Source organism: Talpa europaea (genome assembly GCF_964194135.1).
Source record: "Talpa europaea genome assembly, chromosome: 2".
NCBI lineage: Eukaryota > Metazoa > Chordata > Mammalia > Eulipotyphla > Talpidae > Talpa > Talpa europaea.
Window position 1 is genome coordinate 94,673,750 of NC_140068.1, and position 12,442 is coordinate 94,686,191.

General features: G+C 34.2%; 1 protein-coding gene across 1 annotated transcript in view; it reads left to right on the forward strand.

The window, feature by feature from the left end:
- Positions 1 to 12,442, forward strand: part of SLC26A8 (solute carrier family 26 member 8) — a gene marked incomplete at both ends in the record, with an annotated part of 66,274 nt that overhangs the window by 7,118 nt on the left and 46,714 nt on the right. The window contains 2 exons of the mRNA XM_084259227.1: positions 9,188 to 9,304; positions 10,780 to 10,961. Of these exons, the coding sequence (XP_084115353.1) occupies positions 9,188 to 9,304; positions 10,780 to 10,961 (299 nt within the window). The remainder of the gene's footprint in view (positions 1 to 9,187; positions 9,305 to 10,779; positions 10,962 to 12,442) is intronic.

Below are 12,442 nucleotides of genomic sequence, written 5' to 3' on the forward strand. Positions count from 1 at the left end.
ATTTTTAAATTTTGAGATAATTATAGATTCATATGCATTTGTAAGAAACTACAAAGAGATCCCTTATACACTTTAACTAGTTTACCCAATGGAAACCATTCACAAAACTGTAGTTCAATTTCATAGCCAGGATATTAATGTTGATACAGAACATTTCCACCACAAGGATCCCTCATGTTGCCTTGTAATAGCCATCTCCATTCACCTCCTATCCCCTCCCTAATTCCTGGCAACCACAATCTATTCTTCATTTCTATAATTTTGTCCCTTCAAGGAGGTTATATAAATGGAATCATAAGTAAGTAAACCTTTGGGGCTAATTTTTTTTTTTACTCATCTAAATCTCTGGAATTTTACCTGGTGTATATATATATATATATATATATATATATATATATATATATGGGTTGCTTAATGATGGTGTTATGTTCTGAGAAATGCATCATTAGGTCATTTCATCACTGAACAAATGTTATCATGTACTTACATAAACTTAGATGGAATAACCAACTATGCACATAGACTATGTGTGAGGACCATGATCATACATGCTGTTGGTCATTGACCAACATGAGGAGTTCACTCCTTTTTATTGCGGAATAGTACTCTATGGTCTGGATATACCACAGTTTAAACACTCACCCCTGAAGAACATCTGGATTATTTGCAGTCTAGGGCTGTCAAAAATATAGCTACTATGTATGTTCATGCATGGATTAATGAACATGTCCTCATTTTTCTAGGATAACTGTCTAAGAGTATAATTGTTGGTTTATATAAGTAGTTGCATGCTTACTTTTTAAAGAAACTGCCAAGTTGTTATCCAGAGAGGCTGTGACATTTTACATCCTTAACAACAATCTTCAAGTGATCTAGTTTGCTCAGTATCACAACTAGCATATGGTGTTGGCACTATTTTTTTTATTTTAACCATTCTGATAGGTATACAGTGCTATCTCATTGTGGTTAAATGTTTGCATTTCTCTAATGACTAATGATGCTTAACATCTTTTCATGTGCTAAGTTCCCATCTGTGTATTTTCATGAAATGTTCTTCCTGCTTTTTGCCCATGTTCTAATTGGACTGTTTGTGTTTTTACTTTTGAGAGCTCTTTATATAGCCTATATACTAGTCTTTTGCATTTTGCAAATATTTTCTCCTAGTCTGTAGCTTGTCTTTTCCTCCTCTTAACAGAGTATTGATAGAGCAAGATCTTTAATTTCAATGAAGTCTGTTTTTTAGTATCTTTTATTTTAGCCATTCTAAGAGGTATGTACTTGTATATCATATGTAGTGGTTTATCATCATGGTTTTAATTTATATTTCCCTAATGGCAAATAAGGTTGAATTTTTTTGTATTTTATTTACTGTCTTCTTTGGTGAAGTGCCCACTCAAGTGCTTTGTCTAGTTTTCTACTAAGGTAACTCTGGTTTACAATATTGTGTATGTTTTGATAGTGCAGGTTCACGTCCCTTCAAATGCATGTTGCCACACCATGCCCACCACCAAAGTACCAATAGCCCTCCCCACAGGCTACTGAACCCCTTCCACTCTTTGCTTCTATGTCCCTCTTTTTTTTAATGTTTATTTTTTGCATTTTTGTTTATTTTTTGCATGTTTATTTTTTGCATAGAAGAACCAGGGTGTAGGCCAGAGGTTCAGGGGATGAGAGGATTCAATAGAGACTGAGTGGGGTGAAGAACAGGTGGATTTACCAAAATACATAGCTAAGGGGAGAAGTAGGCAAAACAGGAGAGGTCTGCAGTGTCATATGGGGGTTTGCTACCTGGCGGGGGATTGAACTCAGGCCATAGCAGTGATAACACGGAGGCTTAACCCATAGGCCATGAGGGAGGCCCCATATGTCCCTCTTTATGTGGTAACTGCAGTTCTACAGTCAGATTCAAGGGTTGGGTTTGTTTTGTTTTGTTTAAAGATTTATTTATTTATGCATACAAGAGCTGGGGTAGAGGCCAGAGATGCGGGGGATGAGAGGATCCACCAGAGACAGTGGGGAACAGAACAAGCAGATTGACCAAAGTACACTGCTGAGGGGAGCAGTGGGCGTGTCAGGAGAGTCTGCTGCACCATGTGGGTTGCTTCCTGGCTGGCCAGGGATCAAACTTGTGCTGCAGAGGCTGCGGATTGCTTCATAGAGAGGTGCTGAACCCCTCGTGCCACCAGGGAGGCCCTGTTTTGGTTTTGATTCTGTCTTTTCCTTTGCTTTGTTTTTTTCATATTCCACATATGAGTGAAATCATTCACTATTGTCTTTTTCCTTCTGACTTATTTCACTTGGCATAATTCCCTCTACTTCCATCAATGGTACCACAAATTGCAAAATTTCATCTTTTTATAAAATCTCTGAGCAGTATTCCACTGTGTATATACCATATCTTTTTTATTCAATCACCCATCATTGCCTTTGCCTATATTTTAATTGTAATTTTATTTTCTTATTGTTAATTTTTTAAAATTCATTACTTATTCAGGAACACAGATGGTAGAAATCAAGTACTGTCCAAATATTAACAATGATGTAAGAAAATAAAGTAATTAAAAATAAAGATAAGTACATTTTTAAAAGGAATTCTTTACATACTGAGGATTTAGGTCCTATGTCATAAAAGTGATTTGCAAATATTTTCTTTCAATCTTTAACTTACCTTTTCATTCTCTTGATAGTGTCTTTGCCAAAGCAAAAGGTTTTAATTTTGATAAAGTTCAATTTACATATCATTTTGCTTTTATGGATTATGCTTTTCTATCACATATAAGAACTCTTCACCTAACCCCTTGGTCACAAAGATTTTGCCCTATGTTTCCCTCTAAAAATCTTACAGTTTTATGTTTTACATTTAGATTTGCAATCCGTTTTGAGTTAATCTTTATATAAATTGTGAGGTTTAGGTTAAGGTTTATTTTTTGGTTGTATTTTAAACATAATTTTTAAAGAAGAGTATCTTTGTACTTTTGTCAAAGATGCAATAACAATTTTGTGAGTCTATTTCTAAACTCTCTGTTTTGTTCCATTGATCTATGTGTCTATCCTTTTGCCAATATCATGTCTTGCCTAAGACTTTATAATGAGTCTTAAAATTGCATAGTTGGGTTTCTCAAACTTTTCTCTTTTTCAGAATTGTTTGTTATATTCTCATATAAATTTTAGAAAAAGCATATCTATACCTACAAGAAAATCCTACTGAGATTTTTGATAATTGTTGCATTAATTCCACAGTCCACTTTGAGGAGGACTGATTTTGAGTTTCTAATCCATGAGCACATTATATCTTTACATTTATTTAGGTCTTTTATTTCTTTCATTAGCCTTTATGGTTTTCAGCATACAGATGTTATACATATTGTGTTAGATTTAAACTAGGTATTTCATTCTGGAGGAAACAGTGTATATGATAATTAAAAATACATTTGGCTTCTAAATTGCTCATTGTTTGAATATAGAAATGCAATTGACTGTTGTGTGTTCACATAGTAACCTGCAACTCATTTATCAGTTTTAAGAATCCTGTAGAGTCCCTGATCTTTGGAGGAAAGCATTAAATCTTTCACTATTAACTGTAGGATTTTTGTAGATATTGTAGACATATTCTTGCATTCCCAGAATATAGGAGTACCTTTGAAAATTTCCACATGGCAACTGCAAACTGAAACGATTCAATGTGTGAGTACATTCACTTCCAGAGTAGTATCAGAATGTCTCTCGGGCATTCCTATGGTACTGTAGTGAGAGACCTGAACTCTTGGCACTTTTACTTTAATTATGAGTACTCTACTGACTCCCATTTTATCAAAGGTGTTTGTTTATGGTCAAAATTTGGGGATATCTCAATGCTAAATTATCAAGTAATCAGCATAATTTAGTACCAAAACAAGAATGGCATCCAGATGTGTAAATGTACCTAGCATACAACACAGTACCTAACACATAATAGGTACACAAAATATTTGCTGAATAACAATGATTATGTAACTATATGAATGAACCCAAGCAACTCTTACAAACTGACTAAGGGATTATGTATTATTTTAAGGAGTGTGAATAATGAAATAATTTGTAGTATAAATAATACTTACATTTGAATTAATAGCACCTAACAACTTTTTAAAAAATATTTTATATAATTCTTACATCATTTTTTATTTTTGCACAATGTATGCATTTTCATTTTGGTTCTATTCCCCATACAATTGCACCCTCCTTATTTTGACCTTAATCCTTCTTCTCCCCAACTTAATTTTTCTTAAAAGGTGAAGACCTTACTTAAAAGGTACTATATTTTCCTTACAGTGGAGTCTTGACTTATCAATGTAAAAGAAAACAGAAAATCACTGCTAGGGAAATACCACCATAATAATTAACTCTACTAACAGATGTTTAAATTAGTTGAACATTTGCAAACCATGTAATGGGATTTGCATAGTTTCAAAGTATCTTCCTCATGATAGTGATTAACTGCTCTACCATTTTACAGTAAAGAACCTGGGAGAAACCAATTTTAGCAAGTGTTAAATCCAATATATCATCATCAGCAAGAACACATGTGGGATATCACAAATCCTATGATATGATGTCTTAACAAGAACACACTATCTTTTCTGGTATTCTCACCAAAACTGTATAGCATTAGCACAATCACAAGGAAATCTAAGAGAAAGGGTATTTGACAGAAGTGCATTGGTAGTGGGTGTGGTATGATAACATACAGTGAGGAAATGTGATCTTATGTCTATGAATCATATATAGCTATGTAAATCAATGTTACCTAAACAATTTTTTAAAAAGTGTCAGAGTCAAGAAAGACAAATAAAGACAGAAACTATTGCAGATTGCAGGACTAAGAACTAAATAGAATGTGGGACTTTGGATGGAGTACAGAATAGAGAAAGTAAGTTAGTGAGAGAACTAATGGGATATAAATAGTCTTTAGTTAATTTCCAAGGCTAATTTCCTGATTTTGAAAATTATAATGATGTAAATATTAACATTAGTGGAGCCTAGGTCAAGGATATACGGAATCCATTATTTTTGTAACTTTTCTGTAAGTTTAAAATTAGTTCAAAATTTAAAAATTTTTTAAGGCATTGAAAGTTTGGAAACTTGGTTTCCCTCTATTTCTCCACAGTCCAAACTTAACTGACACTAGACAACAGTCTCAGGCTGTTACCATGTAATTCTTACCTTCCCTATATTTTGATAGGTTATTTGAAACTCTGCTTTTCAAAAGACTTTCTATTCAAGCTACATGGTGCTTGACAAGAGTAAATAAGGGCTCTTAAATATTATACTGGAACTCAAAGGCAAGTGTATTAAAGCAAGAAAAAGAAATATAAGCCACAAAGATTGTAAAGGTAGAAATAAAACTTATTCATGGATGATTTTTTTATGTAGAGAATTCAAAATAACCTACAAAAAAACTAATAAAATTAAAAAGATTTTGTCAAGGTTTCTGGACACAAAATCAAAACAGAAAATTCAACGATAATCCTATATACCTGTGGAAACATAAAGTGAAAATTGATTTAAAGATATCATTTACTAAAGCATGATAAGTATGAAATAAATTATAACAAAACTCAGAAAAGATGTGTAAGACCCATATATTGAAATCACGCTAGTATTAGTAAGGATCTAAATTCACTGAAAGATAACATATTCATGGACTAGAAGACTCAGTATTTAAAGATCTCAGTTATCTCAAAATAGATTTATAGATTCATTACAATCTTAATGTAAATCCCAACAGATTTTTTTAATGGAATGTTATAAACTGATTTTAAAATGTAATGTGTAAGTGCAAAAAGTCAAGAGTTGCTAAAAATTAGTCCTTTTGAAGAACAACAAAATGGGTGGACTTGCTTCTCCAGCTATCAAGGCTTACTATAACATTGTAACATTTAAGATAATGTCCAGTGACAGTAGAAAGGATAAATATTCATATATTCACATATTGGAATTCACAGAGGGAAAACAATCTTAAGCAACTCACTGCAACATGAAGACTTCTATACATAACATTAAGTGAAAGAAGCAAAAACAAAAATTGTGTACAGTATAATTCCATTATTATAAAATCTAAAAGTGAGCCAAACTAAACTTTATTGTTTAAGGATATATACACACCAGTGTGTGTGTATGTATATATATATATATATATATATATATATATATATATTTAAAAAGCAAAGCAAAAATTATCACAAAAGTCAAAATAACAAATACCTCAGTGGGGAGATATGGAGCTGCAATCAAGCATGGTAACATGGTTGTTTGTTTCATAAATATGTATTAATCTCAACATTTATTTTAATGCACTTTATAGTTGTATGTTATATGTCACAATATAATGGGGATTACTAAATTAATTAAAACAGTCACTAAACTAATTATGAAAAAGTAATTAACAGTGTATCTCAAAGACAGACCATTAGGCCAATGGAACAGACTAGATATACACATGTAAAAGTTATGTGGTTTATATATCACATGTGTCCCTATGGAAATAGGCTTTTTAATAATTCATGTGAAACATCATGAAGAAAATTTTAGAACCCTACCTCTTATAAAAAGCTATTCTGATAGATTAAAGACCTAAATGTGAAAAGTAAAGCAACAAACATTTTTGGGAAACATATAGAATAACTTCATGATCTTGAAGTAAAAATGATTTCTTAAGCAAGACACAAAAAACACTAGCCTAAAAGGAAAAGACTGATAAAATAAGTAAAAATTAAGAGCTTCTGTTCATTCAAAGACATCAGATTGAAAAACAAACCAAGATGGGAGAAAATAAAACAAGGTGGGAGAAACATTTGCAACACATCAACTTAACCAGACTTAATCTACTTTCTATACACACACACACACACATACACATGCATACACATATACATACATACATACATATATATACACACATATAGATCCCTACAAGTCTGTAAGGAAACGACTTGGCAAGGTTGAGCAACATTATTGGTATTCAGTGAAGTTAAAGTTGAAATTAAAATGAGCTACACACTAACTCAAACACACTAAAATTAAAAATCTGACAGTATCATGCTAATGAAGATGTGGGTGATAGGAATTGTCACACAATCCTGAGGGCAATATAAATTGTATGACCAAGTGGAAAACAGTCTGGCATTTTCTGGTAAATATCCCAAGGTATAATCTCCAGGTTTTTCCATATCTATGCGCCAGAATGTACAAGAATATTCTTAACAATACTTTTCCTAATAGCCCCACACTGGAAACAGAGAGGAGACCATGCAAATGTGTGGGGAAAAAAAAGGGGAGGTGGAGGAAGTACCTACCTTGGATCCTGATGCCTTTTTAATTCTGTTTCTAGTCTCTGGTGAGGCCCAATTGCCCTTTATAGTCTTTTAATGCACTTCCTATTTTGCTTAAATTAATTTGAGCAGATTTTCAGTTCCTACAATCAACAGAAAACTGCTTAGGAAAAAAAAAATGTAGAAAAGGAACCTATAAATTACAAAAGATTTAAGAGACTTATCAACTAATGTGAAGACTTTATTTGAGTCCTGATATAAACACACAGAATGTAAAAGAACTACAACATATAACAGCAAAGTTTTTTTTTAAATCACCCCAAAACCCACCATACCTCTAGCTCAATGCCTTTCATGAAGTTGTAGTCAAATTGTCAGTTATCTCAAGGTTCTACTGAGGCTGAAGTATCAGCGTCTAGGCTCATTCATCTTTCTGCTGGAAGGCCTGGGTTTGTTGCCATAAGGGCCTCTCCTTGGGTTGCTTGAGGATCCTTACAACATGGCAGCTGGCAGGACCAATGACATGTAGGACCCCATGCAAAATGAAATGCAGGGCCCCTAGTCAAAAAATTAACCAGAATTTCAAGGTGGTTGAGTAAAATATTAAGCCAAAGGGTGGGGCCTTCTGAGACCAGCGTTCTGAGACCAGTGTGATCGTATAGGCCACACACTCTGACAGTGACCTGAATGAAGGAGATAGAGCACCACGGAAGAGTCAAGACAGAAACCAGTGTTCTTGCAACCTAATCTTAGAAGTGACACCCTATCATTTTTGTTGTAGTCTGTTTATGAGAAGCAAGTAACTATATCTATCCCACACTTAACAGGTGAGGATCTCACAAGGTCTTGAATACCAATTAGCCATTGTAGCTAAACTTACAGGCTTTTTCCACAAAAATCACTTGTGAGACAAGCAGGGAAATTAGAACATGGGCTGGATGTTTGATAGTGTTAAGGAATGATAATTTCTTAGGTATGATGATGATACTGTAGTTAAATTAACAAAGGGTCTTCTTATGTACTGAAATACAACAGACAAAATGATTTAATGGATTGGATTTGCTTAAAAATAATATGAAGTGGTAGAGGAGTGGGAGCATAAATGAAATAAGATTGGCCATGAATTGACCATTCTTGAAGAGGATAATAGTACCTGGGAATTCATTATACTCTATTTTTATAAGTTTGAACTTTCCTATAAGAAAAAAAAGAGCCTTGCTTGTCAAAGATAATGAATCAACTCACTGGACTCAACTGAATTCACATGAGCGCGCTAGTGTTGTAAGTTGAAGAGAGTCTCTCAGGGCAAGAATATAGGCTTGAGACATCAAAGGATGACACCATGCATGTTAATCCATTTGCTTTAAAATTTCCAAATTTTCATGGTGCTTCTGAGAAAAGAAAGTATTGAAGAAGGAGCTGAAAGAAAAGACTTCAGTGATTGGTATATGGAAGAGAGACAACACATTCCAACTTCGAGTCAAGTCAGTTAAGTGTGATTCCTCCCTTGGTCTGCAGGTTTATCTTCAGACCTGAAGGATTTCCAGGGCCTTCTTGAACTTTCCAGACTGGGGGTGGGTGTGGGGCTGCTTCTGAGCTGTTGGAATTAAAGGCCTTATTGTTCTGATGTTTGCTTTCCACAATTAGCATATTTAAACCTATGATTTAGAATTGAGGTATAAAAAGCGTGTGGTAAAATAGGAGAAGCTAGTTATAAAAGGTGCTAATTAAGAGCTGCATACCAAGGAATACTATTACCACAGTCAGCTGTACACATGATCGTTTTATTTTATTTTAAATATTATTTGCAATTTTTATTTAAGGTGACTTTTTAATGCTATGTTACTTTTTCTTACTTAAATTATCTTGCTTTTCAGTACTGACGTTTGGTTTGCTGGCAAGGCAACTGATTCCTCCTCTAAGTGTCTCTTATGCAGCTTTCAGCTCTTCAATAATTTATGTAATTTTTGGATCATGTCATCAAATGTCTATTGGTGAGTTCAGCACTGGAACCACAGGAGACAGATGAAGTCTCCACCTGAATAATTTACTTATTGCTACAGAACCCAAGTTAAAACTATATTATATATAAGATAAAAAGAAAGGAGGCAAAAGAATGGCTATCCTGTGGATAGAATTATCCATAAGATGAATGTTCAGATTTTAGTAACTGAACACTTGTAGTGTGTCATTATTAATGTCATCACTAAAAAGTCCAGCAAGCTGATTTCCAAAGGAAGTAAAGGACAGAGGTATTTTCCTTGGTGAAATCACCACACAGAGGACTCTGACTGCCCTCAACCTGGAAGGCATGGAAACAATTTTGACAATACTTCCAAAGTGGATCCATCTTTATGTAGACTCATAATAGCCAAACCCCATGGACCTGATTTACAAAAATTATGTCAATTTCACTTGCAATGAGAAAATGCTGATATACTAATCAAAGCAGTCAAATCCAGAGGATAAACACTTTCCTTCCCTGAATCAAAAGTCTATCTACTAATTTACAATTAGAAATGACTGTTAGAGGGACCAACTACTTAGAGGTCATACAGTCAGCACATTATTTCACCTAGGTGAACCTGTACAGAAATCAAATCGCAAACCCCCCAATTGTCTCAGAAGGGCATTGCCAACATTCACTCAATAAGTGCCTTTTCCTGGACTTTCCCACAGAATAATTGTCCAAGCAAGCAACACTGATCATTCTGACTATACACCTTTTCTCAAGATATGTTTGTATATTTGGTGAGTTACCATCCTCTTCTAGATGTGGATGGTGCTAAGAGTATTACTCTACCTTTTTAAAGGACAGTACAACATATCTTAATTTTAAAATCCATTATTTACTGATTTTACATTTAAACCAAGAGAATAATTTCGTTCCCATATTTCTAAGTTCCCAGAGCACATAAAATACTGATAGTAAGAGTTATTAGAATTTTGTTTCCATTAATCTAAAAGTAAGACTTGTTTATGCTCCCATATGCATGTATATCAATATGAGGATTAAATGAAGTTATGTTTGAAATAGGTTTAGCTCATTGTAATTTTGCACACAGTAAATCTTTCATAACTGTTTGCTTTCTTTCAAAGTTATTTTTCTTACTATTGATTAGCTTTGTCTTCTGATCCTGTCACTGCCTTCTCAACTTTCACCATCTCTAAGAGCAGGTACAGTGACTGAGCCTGATACACATTTCCAGTCTTTATGAAGCCTACACCATATGCCCATAATGCAGATGTTGATACCTGGACCACCAAGATCTAAATTTTTCAAGTTGATCAGAGTATGTGGAGCCAGATTTCTTTTCTCTGTTCTTTCGTACTCCTCACTGGTCACTTCTCAATAAGAAAAGTCCTCAGGTCAAGGACAATACATCAAATCATATCTTGCTTTAGTCAGTATCTGTCCATTTACCTGGACTTAAAACCTTACCTTCTGCTTAAACATCATCTTTCATAGGTAACTTCTTCCTTGTAAGTGCACTCATGATCAATGTCCTGAACGTCTACCCATTCAACAATGGCCACCTGCTACTGGGAACTTTCATCAAGGGTGATTTTTCTAACCCTGCCTACATTATGGCCTATAACAAATCATTGAGTGTGGTGGCATCCACAACTTTTCTGACTGGGATCATTCAGGTAGGACCTGGGTCTCTGAACCCCTGAAGAATGAAAGAATGAATGAGCAGGCTACAAGTGTGTCCTTTCTTTTAGCTGTCCCTATTATTGATTGTGATATATCTGGAACTTGAAGGATTTTATGTTTGGAAAATGTGTGGGATATCTAGTTAAGCTGTCTCCTCAGTGACAAAACGCCCTTCTCCTCTAAGATGTAAAAAAAAAAAAAAAAGTACCTAGGAAACTATAGAGTTCAACTCGTGAATCTATATTTTTAAAAAGTTCTTCATAGAATAACACTTATAGGCTAAGATGCTATGTTTTAAGTTAATAAGCATAAGAATCAGACCTGGAACCCTTCAGCTGCAATGACAGGACCACCGCTAAAAGACAATAATATCAGTGATTCAGTAACACATCAAAATTTAATTTTTTCAGTGTCTTTAATTTCCCCTGAGATTCTACCATCAAATAATCACCCACTGGATTAAAGTCACATATTTCAGATTTATTTTTCTTTCTTCTTAACTAACCCACTCTCTAGCTATTTTTCACTTATCTCCCCAGTATCATCTCTCATGAGGCAAGGATTTGTTGAGCGCCTGCAAAGGCAGCTATCATAAGGGACTGACCCTAGCCCTGACACTTACAAGATATATGAACTTACTTAAATTATCTTATCTTTGTGGGCCTCAGTTTCTTCATGTGTAAAATGGGAATGATAATGTTCATTTTGTAGATTCTGAAGATTCAGTGAGAAAATGCATGTAAAATTACTTAACCCTGAGTCTGTCATGTAGTAAGCATTAATAATTTATAATCACCAGGTACTAAGAAGTTAATTTGGTACTTTAATAGAGATCAGAAATAAAAAATAAGATATAGTTCCACTAGTTAAAAAAAATCAATCTTATAATAGAAGACTAAATAACAGGCAATAGCAACCTATTATCTAAGTGACTTTGTGAAGCTTTTCTTCCCTCATTTGAACATTTTCCATCTAACAAAGGAGGAAATATTCTGTTTCCAGGAAGACGAAATAAATGTAATATGGAAGATGGGATAAATTAATTTTTCCCAATTCCTCCTGCTCAGCAAAACTAAAAAACAACTAAAACCTTGGATCATTATATATAAAATAAACAGCAGATAACTCTGAAAGATGGAAAGAAGGCAAACTGGCTTGGAACTTTAGGATCCAAGGAACAACACTGGTGAGTTGCTGAGGTTTCTTTTTGCCTCATTTATCTGAAACTTGGAGGTTAAAAACAAAACAAAACAAAAAACCAAAATGCCAACAGGTACAAACAAAATAAAAAAGTCTGTCCTTTGTTGTCATAAGACCAGGAAAGACTAGCAAAACTGAGAATTTTTACATAAAAACTTTTTTGCTTTGGACAAACACAAAGGAAAAAAACTGTGGGGTTATACCCACTCCTATCAGCAAAGGCCAAGTAGGGGGCCTAGAGTCCCCTCAACCAACTGCAATGAGATTCCTACAC